At 34.4% G+C, this 19,104-nt stretch overlaps 1 protein-coding gene across 9 annotated transcripts in view; it reads left to right on the forward strand.

Moving 5' to 3' along the window:
- slc8a1a (solute carrier family 8 member 1a) overlaps positions 1-17,613 on the forward strand; it is a 54,368-nt gene extending 36,755 nt beyond the window's left edge. For 2 of the 9 annotated variants that reach the window (XM_056248699.1, XM_056248698.1), the window contains exons 3-11: positions 2,366-2,472; positions 4,478-4,498; positions 4,936-4,953; positions 5,080-5,094; positions 8,792-8,860; positions 10,169-10,296; positions 12,726-12,825; positions 15,351-15,623; positions 16,998-17,613. In XM_056248699.1, coding sequence (XP_056104674.1) covers positions 2,366-2,472; positions 4,478-4,498; positions 4,936-4,953; positions 5,080-5,094; positions 8,792-8,860; positions 10,169-10,296; positions 12,726-12,825; positions 15,351-15,623; positions 16,998-17,374 — 1,108 coding nt within the window. In that variant the 3' untranslated portion in view covers positions 17,375-17,613. Of the gene's footprint in view, positions 1-2,365; positions 2,473-2,931; positions 3,036-4,477; positions 4,499-4,935; positions 4,954-5,079; positions 5,095-8,791; positions 8,861-10,168; positions 10,297-12,725; positions 12,826-15,350; positions 15,624-16,997 lie in introns of all 9 variants that reach the window. The other 7 variants (XM_056248700.1, XM_056248701.1, XM_056248703.1 and 4 more) reach the window with 7 other exon arrangements.
- The last annotated feature ends 1,491 nt before the right edge of the window (positions 17,614-19,104 follow it).

A 19,104-nucleotide genomic window follows, 5' to 3' on the forward strand; every position in this document is an offset into this window, starting at 1 on the left:
CCGACCGGTCACTTTGCCCTTCTTTAGGACCAGGGACCTGGACTTGGCTGGCTTAAAACTCATCCTTGCCCATAGACTGAAGCTGCTGTCACAGTAAGGTCATCTATGAAGGCTCTTATGGGTGGCTGCCGAGGACCAGATCTAGACGTGGGGCCTCTACATTCCACCTCTGCTGATTTGACAATCATGTTCATGGCTAGAGCGAAGAGTGGTACCGAGATTGTACAGCCGCTAATAATACCCTTCTCTAGCCGTTGCCAGGCAGATGTTACCGCTCCTGATGAAACTCTCAATTTGAAAATGCTGTAGTAGTCCAGAATGAGGTTGCGGATCGTCTCTGGCACAGTAAACAGTTGATAATTGAAATGTGAAGGTTTGTAGAAATATCGTATGTAGTTTGAAGTACTGTGACCCTTTGTTAAACTATTATATCAATCTTGTTACCTTTCTGAATGCATTATGAAATTCCAACTAATATATTTATTTAGCTTGAGATAGAATTTGTTAATACTTCAACACATTATTTGGCTGGTACAATGTTTATAATCTTGATGTTCTTAAAAAAAATCACCTCATCACACAGAAAAAGGCACCCGTTTCATAGAATCACCCACTACACTGTTCAATTCTCTGTTGTTCCCTAGCAGAAGTGTGCTGATGGCAGAAAAATTCAAGATTTTGTGACAAGCGGAGCTTACTGTAGATGCAAGTTGTAGTCAAGAGGAAGGGTTTATTTTGAGCACATGCTTGGATGAAGGTAGAGAGTATTTCAAGGGATGTGTTTTAGCTTTCTGTGTGTTCTTTCTTGATGACATGCCCACGCTGTTCGCCGATCAGCTGATGCACGTTCCACAAACAAATAGCAAGAGATGGCTGAAAACTGCATTTGCGTTTGGAGTGGCTGATTGTTTTTTGTGTGTGTGTGTGTGTGTGTGTGTGTGTGTGTGTGTGTGTGTGTGTGTGTGTGTGGGCGTTTTGTTTGTGAAATATATCATAAATATGTCCATCCAACCTAATCTAACGGGAAAACGAAACAATTTGACAAGGAGGCGATGTAGCAAGAGCTGTCTAAAAACTGGCAGTTGCGATCTTTGGTTGATTTTAAACAATTTAGGTAAAAAAAAGTTTTTGTGCAAATACAATTTTTTGTGTGTGTGTTTTTCTTGTGAAATAGATCATAAATATGTCCATAAAACCCAATCTCACTGAAAAACGTAAATATTTTTTGAGGTGGCGATTTGGTATGAATTGGTAGGACGTGAAACGTACGAAAATGTATGATTTTTCAAAAAGTAAGCTGGAAAGGTCCTCCCCTATAACCCCATCCCTAAACCTAACCACCACTGAGGTGTAAACAAATTGTACGAAAACACACAAGATCGTATACATTCATATGAATTAGCCACCAATTCGCCCAAAAGTAAATACCAAAATAGTTACGAATTGCCATGAGATTGTGTTGGTCCATCATACAGACCCTTCTATCGAAGTGGGTTGTTCTTGGTCTAACATTGCTGACTTGTGTAGAGGGTGAGATTTAAACTTTATAGATTATTTTTGTGTTGCAGTTTATTACAATGACTTGTGTAATGGTCTTAGTAAATTGATACAATTTAAAAAAATATATATGACAAAGGGAGATTGAGGGATAGCCTGTTGTTGTATTATTCACAAAACCAGACAGAAGCACTTAAAGGGCTTTTAGGCCAGTATATTCCAGTAAACACAGCTGTGATTGCAGATCATTATTCACATGATTTCCATTGCCCCTGACTCTCACATTATATGATGATATATATGCTGCTCTATTTGAGTGTGAGCATGTAAAGCACTCATTAGATAGATAATAAACATGCACAGCATGTGCAGATAAACAATTCATTCAGACTGAGCACAATATGTCACAGATTTTTCCATTTCCTTCAGGGAATTAATCCAATTCTTTTCTAATAGCTATATATATATATATATATATATATATATATATATAAACCTTAAAGGGGTAGTTCACCCTAAAATCAAAATCTGTCAAAAAATATATTTATTTATTTATTTTTAACATTTATTTTCATTGCATGGGAAATAACATTGTGGATATCCTGCATAGCAGCTCCTGTTGTGTTCAACAAAAGAAAGAAATATTAATGATGACAAAAACATTTTTAGTTTTTTTTATTCCTTTGTTTTTCATTTTTTATTAACGTTTGATGTTGCTTACAACATAGTCACTTGTCCGTATTCTTTCATTCTGCTTTTCTTTGCTTTCGGTTATTTCTCCAGCATGCTTCTACTCTTTTCTTCAGCTCTTCAGCCTATCTCATGTCTGCAAACTTGTGCTCTTTTTCTTTCTCTCTTTCTCTTTCAGCAAAACTATTCAGATCAATATAATCGATGACGAGGAGTATGAAAAGAATAAGAACTTCTTCCTGGAGATTGGAGAGCCACAAATGGTGGAAATGAGTGCGAGAAAAGGTGGGATGTCGTCTTCCCCTGGTCCCACTTCCCTGTAACAGCTGCCATCTTCAGGGCTGAACTGGAAGTGTTAATATACAAAGCCAGTTAGTTGGCTCACATTCCACCCACAACCTCTCTAGACCTAACGTACACTATAAAGTGTATCTTGTCATTGAATCAGAGGTCTTCAACCCTGCTCCTGGAGAACCACTGCTCTGCAAAGTTTATTTCCAACCTGTTTCAACTTGTGATTTTCAAGCGATCCTGAAGAGCTTGATTAGCTGGTTTAGTTGTGTTTGAGTAGGGTTGGAGATAAACTCTGCTGGACAAACTTATGAATCAAATAGGAATGGAGAGTCTTGTGTCATAATTATTCAGGGATTTGATTGGCTCATGAACTTTTTGTTTTGAGGCCCAAATGTGTGAACACACAAGCATGCTTCATTCCTCAAATGTGATTTTATGTTCCCCCCACAGGAAGACCATAAAGGTTAAAATTCTTGACCATGAGGAGTATGACAAGCATGCAAACTTCTTCCTAGAGCTGCAGGAACCAGAATGGAGGAGGAGGGGATGGACAGGTGAAAGATAGCAAAGAAACGATTGAAACAAGACTTTTTCTTTTTTCTGCAGCTGCCTTTTATTCTGGCTTCTGTCTTCCTCCGCTCCTCCTTCAAAGCTGATCCTCTCCTTTCGTTTTACTGCTGCAGTAATGCAGTTTTCCTCCCGCTTACTGCTCAATTTCAGTGGATATATCCTCCATATTCCCTCCTGGCCAAAGGTTAAGAGCTCTCTCAGAGAAAAGCTGTCGGGACTGTTACTTCAGGTCAGGATGAGACAATTGAAACCATAATGTGCTGCCGATACATGGGATTCCTGCCAAATTCCAGAGCCTGTGAGATCTCATGGTCTCTGTACTAACAGAACGAAATTGATTCAGGAATATGATGTTAGATTTTCCTTGACGTCATTCTCATTTTTCAAATTTCATATTGTTAATACTTTGTTTTAGGGCTGTCAATTGAACTAAAAATATAAGATAATTAATTACATGAGATGCTCAATAATTCATCTATTAATCACAATCCCACAAATGAAGATCATTTAAGATGTTATGTATTTTCTGTGACAGACAAAAATATATTCAATATGTTTTTGTTTTATCTCCATTCATTCATCCCAATCCAATCAGTTGTTTGTCAATCTGTTGAAGTGTTACTTTAAAACATTAAAGTACTTTATGAATTGCTGTATTGGTAGGAAATGTCCTTAATATGACATTTATGAACAGGTCATGAACTATTTATTGCATTATCATTATTATTATTTTAATCAGTCACACTAAATTAATGTTAAATTGAATGTATGATTTTTTTTAAAAAAGAAATTCATCTTTGTTCAGCACGGACACATTAAATTGATAAAAATTGGCAGTTTATACTTTACATTATTACAATAACATTATTCATATTTCTATTTCAAATAAATGCTGTTCTTTTGAACCTTTTATTCATCAAAGAATCCTTAAAAAAAATCTGAGTTTCCACAGAAACTCCACACATCTGTTTTCAACATTGCTAATAATAATAAATGTTTCTTGAGCATCAAATCACCATCATGTGACACCGAAGACATTTTCACTAATGATGCTGAAAATTCAGATTTGTCATTTTCAACATGCTAAAATAGGTAAACGAATAAATCCGGCCTTGGTGAGACTACTTTACAAACATATTTAAAAAATCTTACCAATCCCATACTTTTAAAATGGTATATAATGGAGCATTTAGATGTCCAAAATTCAAAAAGTCCCCCATTTATCAATGTTTAATGAAATCACAGTCCAATTTCAGAGACAATCTCTAAGCCCCATTCCCACCTGGAGTCACCCAAATTTAGCAACACAATCTTATTGCACACTATCCCTGTCTGTGTTGGTGAATTCATAATCATTTTGTTCTTTCTTTATCTCCATTTTTACTTTTCTTTTTTGTCCTGTCTCTCTTTCATTTGTCTACATCAGCTATGTTGCTGCATGAATGTGGTAAGCTGTCTCTTTTCCCCCCTAATCTTTATATCTGTAAATCACTTTAAAAATGTTCATCTCATCACATGATCATAACATTTTTTATTTAATACTATGCATAAGCTCTTCGTTCAAATTTAGACCATTTTTTAACTATCCATGCTGCAAAGACCAGCATTGTTTTCCATGCCAATTATATGCTGGTTAATGCTGTTTTGTTGCTTGTCAAGCTAAATTGAACTTTACAGCAAGGACATGCCATATTTTGTGTGATATATTTGGACATTGTCTCTGATATCAATTCTGGTCACCAAAATAATCAAATTATGCTAAAGCTTATTTATGCATTAATTTCGGCCAATACCGACATAATTTCCTATCTTTACTAAAACCAGACAATTAAAACATGAAATGAACAGAGTGAGTTAATTTTTGCTGTGTTTTTGTGATTTTAGGTGGATTCGTGAAGACAGGTATGGTAATATATCACTGGAAATGCTTAGCTAACTCTTTAGCTAAGCTAACTTGCTTCGCTAACCAAGCGAATGAATTCGCAGTCGTAGATGTAATTTTTTCTATGATAATCTTTTCTTCGATAGATAAGCAGCTTTATGGTAAGAGATTCAATTTGACTTTTCACCAAGCTGAGAGCTAAATATAACAACATCAAGTGTGTTCGCTTGACGTTGAGCTTGAGCCTTTGTTTGTCACACTGTTTAAACTAGTATTTTAGTGTGTGTTGTTCGCTTGATAGGCTCATTCACTCATATAGAACCAGAGACAGATACTAAGTGTCTAATTGGCTTTGCTTTCTTTCCTGTTAAGTAACCCTTTATTTATACAGCAGAAATAGCTCGCATGACCAGTCCAGGAGACTATAGAATATCCAGTAGACTAGATTGCAGTTTGTTCATCATGGCTGTGTCTGAACGTAATGCTTATTTCTCAAAAAATATAAATATATTGAATTGCCCAAAATATATTGTGAATAAATTAGGGCTGTCAAACGATTAATCGCATCCAAAATAAAAGTTTGTGTTTACATAATATATGTGTGTGTACTGTGTATAATTATTTTTAATACATAAATACACACACATGCATGTGTATTTAAGAAATATTTGCATGTATATACTGTATATAGACTGAATGTAGCCTATATATAATGTATATTTTATATAAATATAAACATTTTTATATATAAATAACATATTTTTCTTAAATATATACGTGTGTGCATTTATATACAAAATAATTATACACAGTACACACACATATATTATGTAAACACAAACTTTTATTTTGGATGCGATTAATCGTGATTAATCGTTTGACAGCCCTAGAATAAATTATATTTATATTATTTATAAAAAAGTATTATTATAAATAATAATTATAATAATTTTGTAATTCAATAAATAATCATTTATATTTTATGTCTGCTTCCAAAAATAAGGACTACAATGATTATTTCTCAGTAGAAATTGGATTGTAAGTGGGCAAAATTATGTATATATTATTATAAATTATAAACAATAATAACAATTCATTTTAATTTGATAAATAATTTATATTTTACGGCTGTTCGATAGTAATGTCAACAATGCTTATTTCTCTGTAAAAAATGAATTTTAAGTGGGCAAATCCAAATTTAAATTGATTATAAATAAATATTTTAAAAAGCAATTAATAAATTGATAATAATAAGTCATTTTATTTGATAAATAATCATTTATAATTAACTTTTGTTAACCAGTCCATCAGACGTTTTTATTCTTATAACCAATCGTCATTTTTTTTTTTAAATAATCAATAATGTTTTTAAGTTTTCAAACACAGTCCATGTCTCTAATAAAAACTAAACATGTTTACTTCATTTTCTGAAACTAACTCATATACTCAATTGAAACATAATTACAGTCTCATTTTCAAGTTGTGTACACATCACTAATTTACAAAGTTAAGTTTTTTTTTTGTTGCTGTGGCAGTGTTCTGAACCCACTGGAATTGTTTTACTTGTGAAATGCCACATTTGCTGCATGCCAAAAAGTTTCACAAAATACATTGTGTGATGGGCAACAACGTTGGCATTATTGCCTAAGGCAAACTGGCTGGATCCTAATGAGAATGCATAGCTAGTCTGCCTTAAGCTGACGTGTCTGCTTTCATAACAGTCTTGTCAAACTCGCTCAACTGTGACAGCACTCACATTGATTCTTCAAACACCATTTTTGCACTTTAAATATTGTGTCCAAGGAGTGTCTGTAACTGGAAAATTTCATCACCGAGAGAACAGTGCATAGTAAACTAGCATAGTGTATGTCAGTCAGAAGAATTTAATGAATGCTATTCAGGCGAGGGTGTGGTTGATTTTTTACATTGGAAGTTGACGTCATGTTGATGAGTCATGACATGTTATACTCCATCTAAAATAGTTTTAAACAGCAGTTCTCTAATAATTATTATATCATCTAGCGTTCATTATCTTAACTATTGTAGCCTTCATGACCCGTTTCACCATTTTTTGACCTTTTATGACATACATTCATTGAGATTACATTATTTGTAACTTTAAAAATGTTAAAAAAAATTATATTATATATATATTAAAAATATTAAATTATAAATATAATTTAATAATCCCCGTTTAGCATCATAAACCTACATTGCATTGAGGTTGCGTGATCGTTAATTATGCGATATTATATATTTATATATATTATAAATTATTTTATATGATTTTAATATATAGTATATACAAAATATTATTAAATATAAATATTATAACATTATTTAATGTAATTAAATTTACTTTAAACCAAATTTGCATCAGGGTCTGAGATTATATGTTTTAAATATATACTCAGCAAAAAAAGAAACGTCCTCTCATATTCAACTGCTTTTTTCCCCAATCAAATAGTTTAAATATTTGTGTGACATCAGGAATGGTGAGAGAACATTGTGATCCGATCACTTGTGAGCCGATGACCAAAACGCATCTTAATTCCAGGTGTAAACAGGGCCTGAAATGTTACTCCACTCTTCCACCAAGGTACTTGCAAGTTCTCAAACACGTCTGAGGGCGCACATACGTACTGTAGTTAAACAGGGGTTAGAAAGGTCTCGCATCCTTCCCTCGGGTCATTTTGACCCGAAACCCACTTTTTAATGTTCATCAGAGGGGTTCAATACCCTATGACGTTTGTCGCACTTGAACCACAAATACACACAATTTTTTTTAATGGATTCAAGGAGTTTTGTGGTTGAAATTTAAAAAAGTAACAAATCCTTCCCTCGCGGTTCAATTTGACCCCCTTAGGAATCAATGGAATGCGAGGAATGCTTCAGTCCACATAGAAAAACCTAAAAATGCTCAAAAATCAAACTAAAAATACTTTTTTTAATATAAAAAAAAATATTTTATAATGTCTAAATGTGTATCTCAATGACTTTAGGACCCTGCGGAACAGCTTTTTTACTCCAAATAGAGCTATTAGGCCATCTAGTGGCAAAAGTCATAAAATATCATGTTATATTATTTTATTTCCACAAGAGGTCGACAAAGACACCCAATGTAAGATATTTTGAGCTGAATTAAAAGGGTCATGCATGAAATTGTGTTATTTTGAATTTAAGTTGAAAGAATGGGAGGAATGTGTGTGAGGAATTTATTTATTATATATTGATTAAATCTAGTAATTGAAAGGTAAATAAAATCAAAAAATCTCCCAAAAATTGCATTCAAAAATAGAAAAAATATTATCAAAATGAAATAAAATAAGCTTTCTGGACAAAAAAAAAGAAAAAGAAGAACTATAATTTTAGGGCTTCGGGTCATTTTGACCCACGAGGGAAAGATGTGTTACAAAGTGCGAGGGAATGATGAGGGTTAAGATATTGTAACAGACTTTAATTGTCTACCACCTGTACGCTGTTAGCGTCTTAAGGACTGTTCCACAGGTGCATGTGCAATAATTATTTATGGTTCATTGAACAAGCATGGAAAACATTGTTTAAACCCTTTCCAATACAGATTTGTAAAGCTTATTTGGATTTTACAGTTATCTTTAAAATACAGTATACCGAAAAAGGGGACGTTTCTTTTTGTTGCTGGGTTTATATACTATGCACACTATAATTAATCTGTCAACGAGGTATTACATATTTGCTCTGTTCTCTCAAGTGATAATTGAAATTTTCATAATCTGCTTTATAAAGCTTTATTTAGTTGTGCTCCATCATAGATAAAGCTCTGTAAATCTGTTAGCATCTGTGCTAACACTGTTCAGTCGATGTGTTTGGGCTCATCAGGCAGGGATGTGTACCGGAAAGTGCAGGGTAGAGACAAGCCAATCCCCTCCACCATTATCAGCATCACAGGTATCCATTTTCCTCTCCTGTTCATCCCTTTCTCTTCCTTTTAATTCATTCTTCCTTGTGTCACTAATATAAATGTGTGATCTAATATTGCGTGTGCATGTTTGAGCCAGAACCCTGGTTGATAAAGCGATAGAGAGGATGAAAACAGTTCTTCAACTGTCTCATTTCCTCATTAGTGTAACTTGCAAGAGCTATAGTATTTACTTAACAGGTTTGGAATAAAGTGATTAATGCTAAATTCATGCATTTAATCCCATAAGCGTTTTGAATCAATGCTGGTTGACTTTAGTGGAATTGTCTTATTGTGGTATCTTAAAGGGATAGTTCACCCAAAAAGGACATTTCTGACATCATTTACTTACCCTCATGTCCAACCCCATCAAACTTTGGTTTATATTCGAAACACAAATTAAGATGTTTCTAATGAAACCTGAGAGGTTTCTGTCCCTCCTAGCCAAAATGTCGAAGATCTGAAAAGTTCATAGAGGCATAGTAAAATGAATCCAGATGAACCAAGCGATTTAATCCAAGTCTTGTAAAAGGGTTACAATTGCTTTATATGATGAACAAATTTAATTTAGGGTGAGTTTATTTACCTTAATATGTAAGTTTAGTAAAAGATGACAGACTTTTAATTTTTGAGTAAACTATCCCTTTAAAAGGAATAGTTTACCCAAAAATAAAAAACAAATGTCATCATAATGTATTTCCAGCCTTTTTTTTTTTTTTTTATCCCAGCCTTTTCCCCCCTCATCCACTTCCTTGTATGGAAAACAGAAACTCGGACATTCTGCCAAAAATCTCCTTCTGGGTTTCACACAAGAATCAAAATAATAGCGGTTTGGAGCAACATGGGAGTGACAACATTATTTTTTTTGCGCAAACTGTTCCATTAAATATCTTTTATCAGTTATCCATTCATTATTGGAGATTAGTAACGTTGTTCGTTATATTTTGAAAGCATCCAAAAGGCCTACACCTTCAAACATTTCTTCAAGTCCAGATTGACAGCATTCTCATATTTCTCAATATGAGAAATATTGCATTCTCATATTTCTAAAGAAAACATAGCATAGCTCACATTGCAGATGTTAAGACTTTATTTAAACCCTGCAAATGATGTAATTGTACAAATCTGCATCTGTCCACTGTAAAGTGTGGTTTTATAAGGAGTGCACGTGTGAGCAAACCAAATCAACTCAACAACTTTATGGATTTATGCATTTCATGAAAGACTCACCATCTTGTTTTGTTCCTTTCCATCACATTTCCTGTACCTCTTTTTTCTGCTCTGTCTATCTCTCTCAGAGGACGGGGAAGAGGACACCCTGACTAAAAGAGAGAAGGATGAGAGGCGTGTTGCTGAGATGGGACGCCCGACTCTGGGTGAACATGTAAAACTTGAAGTAATCATTGAGGAGTCCTATGAGTTTAAGGTACCTTTTTTTGCTCATGATAAATCTGTCTTGGAAAAATACATTCAAACACCCATCAATGTTCAGACACTCACACAGACTATAAGGTCAAGTGATGACATTTTAAGCATGAATGAGGGTTTAGAAGCCCTTAAAGGTGAATAAGAGGATGAGCAAGCATCTGGACATGAGTGATGGTATCTTGAAGTAGCCCCAGGTGGACAATTCAACCTTAAATTTCTCCTCCGATACAGAAGACAGGAGAGCTATTACTGTAACCTTTCAGAGGGCCTGTCGCTTTATACATGTTAACAGTGTCCCTTTTCCATCTCTAATTCACCTCTCCAGTTCTCTCCTGTGTGCGTCAGAGGGTTTATTCGTTTTCATCCTGTCCGTGAGATTAATTTGCTTTGACTCGAAGGAAAATGATTTCCTTGTATCCTGAAGATTTGATTGAATCGCACAAAATTATGTTCTGCTGGTTTGATACTGACTATAACCTTCATAATTGAACAGCGATGCTGCCCTGACAAATCGGTTTCGCTGTGCTGTAATGGATACGATTTTTGTGTTCAAGCTGGCAGGTTTTTCGCTGGCTGCACTACAGGAAACCCTTTATTGGAAATCTTTTTATCTTCTAATCTGAGAAATCTGCTGAATTATCGATTGAGGGATTTTTTGTTTTAATGCCCTTTAGGCTGTTATTTAGTTTGTGATATCTTAAAGAAGTATCTGAAAGGAATAACCACAAATGAAAATTCTGTCATCATTTACTCAACCTCATGTCATTATAAAGCCATATGATGTTCTTTCTCCTGTAAAACACAAAAGGAGATGTTAGGAAGAATGTTCACGCTGCTTTTCCCCCCAAAAAAAATTAAGTGAATGAGGTGGACGGTGGACGCTGCCAAGCACCAAAAATAATACAAAAGCAGCACTATAAAAATCTAATAAAAGTAGTTCATATGACTAATGCAGTATATATTTCAGGTCTTTTACCACTTTTAGGATACTTTTATGAACTTTCCTGATCTATGGAAGCTTGTTTCTGCCACAGAATAAAACATTTTAAAAGATAATTGCGACTTTTTATCTCACAATTGCAACTTTATATCATGCAATTCTGACTTTTTATCTCCCAATTGCGTTTTATAAAGTCAGAATTGCGAGATATAAACATGCAATTCTGAGAAAAAAGTCAGAATTACTTCCGAGTTTATATCACAATTCTGACTTTATAACACAAATAACACAACTTTAGGCCGTGTGTCCACCAAAGCGTTTTTCCACGCGCCTGGCGTACGTTTTCAATTGTTTTCAATGGGAGCGCCGTGTTTTTAGAACGCCATGAGCGTAACGAGGTGCTGAACGTTTTTTTCATGCTGAAGCGCTGAGAGCTCTGCGTTTTTACTGGTCGCCGAGAGTTGAAAAATGTTCAACTTTGGATAAAACGCAGCGCTCATCACTGTCACTTTTTACCCAGCCGTCCAATCACAGTGGAGGAGGGGCGGGGCTAATACCACACCGAGCAACTGTCACAACATTCTTTCTGTACAATGACATCAACCAGCAGAGCTAACCGAACAAAATGGAAAAAATTATTTTTAGTATGAAACAAATTATCTGCGAAATAAGTTACAAGTTAACTGTGCTGCGGATATTCTGTATCATAGCAACGAAACGTCTCAACGGAAAAAACGCTGCGCTGCCAAAACGCTTTCAAGCGCCCAAAGCTAGGCGTCTTCAGCAGAGCGTCTAGCGTTTTCAGCCGGCTAAAAACGCTTTGGTGGACACACGGCCTTAGAATTCCAACTCACAATTCTCAGAATCGTGAGATGTAAAACCTCGCAATTGTGAGAGAAAAAAAAGGTCAGAATTGTGAAATAAAAAGTCGCAATTACCTTTTTTATTTTTTATTCTGTGGCGGAAACATGCTTCCATACTGAACTGCTTTCATTGTATGCAAAAAAAAAAAAGCAGTGATGTCATTCTTTAAAGTTTCTCCTTTTGCGTTTCATGGAAGAAAGAAAGTCATACAGGTTTGGGACATGAGGGTGATGGACTTATCAATTTGGGCTAATTAACTGGTAACACTTTACAATCTTTTGTTTACATCAGTTAATGTATTAACTGAAATGAAGTAGCGAAGATAAATTGACTTTTTTTTTTTTACATAATGGTAATATATATGGGAATTTATGAATAAACAATTGTTCTTTGTTTGTTCGTGTTAGTTCACAGCTACTCAATAAAGCATTAATAAAAACAAATACAACTTTTAATTATCTAAATGTATTGGTAAATGTTGAAATTAACATCGACTAAGATTAATACATTTTTTCATTGTTAGTTCATGTAAACTAATGTTAATAAATGAGACATTGTTGTCAACTGTAACCATTAAACCTTTTAATATTGTTAACCTAGTTGTAATGATTTGAACCCACCAGAGCACAGTCGACAAACTCATAAAGAAAACCAACTTGGCCCTTTTGATTGGAACCAACAGTTGGAGAGACCAGTTTGTAGAAGCCATCACTGTCAGCTCAGGTAGGTCACTGAGAAAATGCTGCCACGTTTTACCATTAAGTCTCTACATACTTTAAAAACAACCTTTACACAGTCCCCTGCAGACTTGACTTGACGGATCTGACAGTCAGAATGCTAGAAAACAAGGTTATTTTGTTGCTTCATCTCTGAAAGGCTTGTCCTAATCGCTGCTCAATGACTGCGCTAACTTTGCAACATATCTTTAATCAGCGCACTATTGCAATTTAAAATGTTTTGGAGCTGAATGCCTGTCTGTAGCCAGAGAGAAATGCGTGTGTGTTTTTCATCAATTAAACACACTCCAGAGTGTCAATCATAGTGGTGTCTGAGAGAGAAGATATAATCATAATTTGCTTTCTCATCCTGGGCAGACAGCTCTCAGTATTAAGTTGGAGTTACCTAGAACCAGTTTGGCATCTTCATTTTTTAATTTAGTAGCGAATAATGTCTCGATCAATTCTGTCTGTCTTCATAATCTTTTAACTGTAATCTTACCAAGGTCTCATATTTTTTAACTCCTCCTCTGTCATAATCTAATTAAAACACAGTGGTTAAAATCAAGACTTTTTTTTTTTTTTTTTTTGGAAACATGTCACAGTATGAAAGTAAAATGGGATGCGAATGTGTATCGTAGATATTTTTTTCACATCCACAAATTTGGATAAAAATTGTTATTGAATTTCATACTCTTAGACTGTGAAAAGATACAGGAACAATAGAAGGCGATTCTGTATTGTGAATTTCATGGGCGTTGTTTCACACATCAATCAATGGTTAGTCAACATTTCAACATTAGTTCCAGCACAAAAAAAACATAAACTATTATGTTAAAATATTACATTCTTACTTACTTTAATAAGTATTATTATTTAATATTACAGATTTTCCACACCATATCAAATATTCTTTGCCAACAAATGTTAAGTTTAGGTGTGCCAAAGTTGTGTGTTTTTGAGAGCAACTCTGTCTTTAACAGGGAAAAAGACATCAATGTGTTTCTTATGGTTTTGTCTTTTTACCCAGAATTCTCCTACCATCAGTCAAGCTTATTGTGAGCATGACCAAACACAAGCCAGCGCCAGTCTCTCTAAAATGTCAAGGCCTTTTGCTTTCACCCTCCGTCCGCACAGTTTTTGAAGTGTCTTTCGTCATGTAGCACAGCGTATTAATAAGGAAACCAAAGCTCTGGGACTCTGTCTTTTGCCACACACGCACATGCAGTCAGACGCACACACAAACACTCATTCTGACAGGCTTGACTGAAGCTGACAGAGCTTGTTAGTGCAGCCTGAGACATGAGAAGAGAGAGACAGGGAGGGAGATCATAATCTAAATTCCTGGGGAATATATCTCATAATTAGACATTAGGCGGTTTATAGAGGGTTGCACTGCAGTGCTCCAGTTGTGAATCAAAATGAACTTTCTTTGTCATGATGACACTGTATTATGTAAAAGAATCATTGATATTTTTTCTCATTAAAGACAGAGGTGCTCTTTTACCTAAATTCTTGCACACCTTAACAAAAAAAATATATATAATTATAATATTAATAGTAAAAATTTCATTTTTAGGGTGCAAAAAATATATATAATAGTAATATATTCTTAAATATTAAAAAACTGTAAATAAATTTAAAATAATAAATAATTGTCTTAAAATTCGCAAATTCTAAATCTATTTTTTAAATTATAAAAATGCATTTTTTTTATAAATGTAAATGTAGAAAAATACATGTATATATGTTAAATAAATGTAAATATTGGATTATAAATTTAAATAATGATTATTATGTTTTTTATATATTTAATAATTAATTAAAATGATCATCATGTTTTTTTGTGTGTGCCAGGGCCAGTGTAAATGTTGACTAACCGTTGAGTGATGTGCTTAACATTGCCTTTTACATTCACAATATTGCACTGCCTCTTATTATTCCTAGCTTCATTGTTCAAACAGTTACCTGGCATTAGCTGGGCTGAAACGGTTTCTTGAGCAAGAAAAATGCAGGCCAGGACTTTTTCCTTCGGTAATTGATTGGATGGTTGTGGTTTGCTGTTGCTGCGATCTCATGCGAGTGACAGCTTGTCCCGCTCTTCTTCTGGTGAACACATCATCATCAAGAGATGCGGCTGACAGAGGGAGGGGAAGTTATTTAAATTAATAAAGATTATGAGGGCACATGATTTTAAAAAAAAAGTGCACACTGCACATATACTGTAAATCAATTAAAATAAATACAGTAATATTCCATAAAAAATAAGAATTGTCCATTTTGATTTCATGGTGACTAAGATTTTTAGGTGTGATATTTGGCTTAACACGATAGTATTGCACTTCCAGTCCTCTGAGCTTCATTCTGCCTTCTCTGATTTAAGAGATTTGATTGGTTTTGGCTATTTTGTGTTACAGCGATATGCTTATCACACACTGATGTTCCCAAGAGGAAGAGGACAGCCTGTCTCTTCACAGGAAACAAACCAACCAATCCATGATTCAAATCTCCTCTCCTTTTTCTCATCCTAAGGGGCAGATGATGATGACGAGTGTGGGGAAGAAAAGATGCCATCTTGCTTTGACTACGTCATGCACTTCTTGACTGTGTTCTGGAAGGTTCTGTTTGCGTTCGTGCCGCCCACTGATTACTGGAACGGCTGGGCGTGTTTCATCGTGTCCATCATGATGATTGGTGTCCTCACTGCATTCATTGGAGACATTGCATCCCATTTTGGATGCACTATTGGCCTGAAGGACTCTGTAACTGCGGTTGTGTTTGTGGCGCTGGGAACCTCTGTACCAGGTACTGCAGATTTTCTCTTTGAAAGCATGTCACATTTCACTCCAAAATCAAATGAATTATAAGATTAATTTACAACTAAGCACATTTTCCCCCAAATGTTATCTATCTATCTATCCTTCTATCGTTCAATCTATTGTCTGTCTGTCTATACTGTATGTATATAATTTATATTACATAAAATAAAATAAATAAACATATTCCGAAAATGATTGACAGATGCATAAGAAAAATGTTCAATAAAAAGTACAAAATAAAAATGAATATAACATTTTAAACAATGTATTATAAATAGGGCTGTCAAATGATTAATCGTGATTAATCACATCCAAAATAAAAGTTTTTTTTACATAATATACTGTATGTGGGTGCACTGTGTATAATTATTTTATATATATAAATACACACACATGCTTGTATATATTTAAGAAATATTTTCATGTATATACTGTATATAGATTTATATATAATTTATATTATATATAAATATTTTATATATAAATAATATCTTTTTTCTTAAATATACATGCATGTGTGTGTATTTATATATATACAAAATAATTATACACAGTGCACCCACATATATTATGTAAAAAAAAACGTTTATTTTGGATGTGATTAATCGTGATTAATCATTTGACAGGCCTAATTATAAACGAATAGGAAGAAAATAGCAACACAAGCAGTTACTTGGCATCGCAGTTTCCACAAAAATATTAAGCAGCACAACTATTTTCATCATAAATAATAAGAAATGTTACTTGAGCACCAAATCAGCATATTAGAACGATTTCTGAAGGATCATGTGACACTGAAAATTCAGCATTACCATCACAGGAATAAATTCCATGTTAAAATATATTAAATAGAAAGAGTTATTTTAAATTGCAAGTTTTTACTTTTTAATCAAATAAATTCATCAGAGACTTCTTTCAAAAACATAAAAGAAAAGAATATTTTGAATTGGTCATGTATATTTAAATCAGCATAATTTAATGGTAACAAAAAGTACTTTACAATAATAATTATTCAAATAAACCCTTTATATAGTAATAAATTATATATCATGCGATTAGATATGCATGCGATCATCTAGCATTTTTGCATTTTTTATTAGGCTACAATGAGAATTTGGAAGAAAATGTGCTTAAATGTCTTGAAAATATTGTCACAATGCTTAATGGTCCTAAAAATAAGTTTAACTTCCTTTACACAAACTGATTTCTTATTTCCTTATTTGGATTTCCAGCCCAAATATGAACTGGACATGTTCTTTACAAGTTTCATAAGATTCACCCATTTATTGACGGAGCTGTTTTTGCAGCTTGACAATATTTATTCCTTTCTGTCTTTCTCTCACCACCTCTTCAAAATCAGACACATTCGCCAGTAAAGTGGCAGCCACCCAGGATCAGTACGCTGACGCCTCCATCGGCAATGTGACGGGCAGCAATGCTGTGAACGTGTTCCTGGGCATCGGAGTGGCCTGGTCCATCGCTGCCGTATACCACCAGGCAAAGGGCGAGTACTTCCGCGTGCAGCCCGGCACGCTGGCGTTCTCCGTCACCCTTTTCACCATCTTTGCCTTCATCTGTGTCGCCGTCCTCATGTACCGCCGCAGGCCCGAGATCGGGGGGGAACTTGGTGGCCCGCGGACTCCCAAAATCCTGACCACAACGTTGTTTTTCAGTCTCTGGCTGATGTACATCATCTTGTCCTCCATGGAGGCCTATTGCATCATCAAGGGTTTCTAAATCAGGCACGAGATGATGCGCAGACAGGAGTCCGGCGTTAAAATCCTCGTAAACAGGAGGAAAGGGTTCAAAAAAGGGGTTCAAAGCATCCGCGGAGGATTGCAGGTGTTTTATTGTGCGTTGTTGTGTTATCCACTGTATGTTTTGTATGTGTTTGAATACACGTGTGTTTCTGCTGTCGAGGTTATTCTAGTCTTCAAAGAAGAAAGCACGGACTAAAGGGGCTTTCTAAAGCTTTTTAAAAATGTACATCTTTTTTTTTTTTTTACAAAGCTGTAAAGATTTTAAGAAAAACTTATGGAAATGTTATTGATTTGGTTGACTGATTAAGCTTTAAGGCCCTTTCACACCAATAAAGATAACTATATTAGTGTCTACACCAGCGGACGATATCGTTCTGTTTATTCTAAGCTCGTGCTGCGGGTTTGTCGTCTGCTGCTTTAAATCGAGCTCTTAGGAGCAAGAAGGATTCGGATTGGCTGTCAATGTTTTTATCGTTCATCAGCTGCACGGTAAAAAATTGTTTTCTTGATTTGTTATCACAACTTTTTATCTTTTGTCAAATCAACTTAGACAATTAATGTGGTTCAGATAACATAATATTGTTAGTTTCTATTTATTAAACCAATCTTCATTGTATTAACTAAAAATAATTATTTCAATGAACTCAAATTTTTTAGGCAACTAGGTAACTTACTTTTTTAAGTTAAACCAACTTTTTTATTTTTACAGTGGGAAAAAAATGAAAGTGATTCCAACCATATTGTTTCTCTGTGCCGTTATAGTTGTGGTGTGGGCTCTGCTATTCTTTTACATTTATAAAAATATAATTATAACTATATTTGTATCGTTATTGTTACAGTTGTCGTCCTTGGTGTGAATGGGCCTTTAGACTGAAATCTGTATATGACAACAGCAGATTCAATTTGATTCAAATGACGTCTAAAATTCCAATGGCATCCAAGATGTCATTTGGCAAAATGGTACAAAAACGAATGACCTTTGAGTAACAATTTGTTACTCTGGATCCAGTGATCACGCAATCACTGTCATTTTAAATCTCATTCATATACTTGAAACATTTTGCAGTTCAATAAGCAGAAATCATTGTGTACACAAACTCAATATCTGTGGTTAAAGATGAAAATAGTGCATATCTGCAATGAACACTTTTTTGACCTTTAAACAGGTTTTTTAAACAACGAATGATGTCAAGAGACTTTTTTTTTCCCTTCAGATTTTAATGCATAAAGGTGTGGATTTGTGAGTATTATAAGCCTTTGACTTGATTTTATTTGAAATTTACATAATTCAGTGAGTTCAATGTTTTCAAGTAACCTAAAATAGATATAGAGAAAAACACTGTGCCACCTTCCAGCCTGGTTACATGGGACAGTGTCTCTCAGCTCAACTCCACAGACTTTCATATAGGAGCCAGTTACTGAGGACAGTTGGAAATAATATTAAATGTATTGCAATATTTTGTGTGTGTCCGAACTTGTATATTATGTTTTTTTTTTTTTTCATGAACTCTGAGACGTTTCCATACGTTTCTAGTGCAGGTATCAGTAGTTTTAGTTCATACAATCAAATCTTATTGTCTGTCTAGTCAAAAAGTCAAAAAGATCTGTGAGAAAATACTTTGTACAAAAGCAAGTTCAGAATCTGTTTTAATTCTTTTTAATACTACTATATGAGGAATGCATGTTATCTCTCCTGTTTTTTGTGAC

This window comes from Rhinichthys klamathensis, unplaced genomic scaffold (genome assembly GCF_029890125.1).
Source record: "Rhinichthys klamathensis goyatoka isolate OS25496 unplaced genomic scaffold, OSU_Roscu_1.1 h1tg000056l_1, whole genome shotgun sequence".
NCBI lineage: Eukaryota > Metazoa > Chordata > Actinopteri > Cypriniformes > Leuciscidae > Rhinichthys > Rhinichthys klamathensis.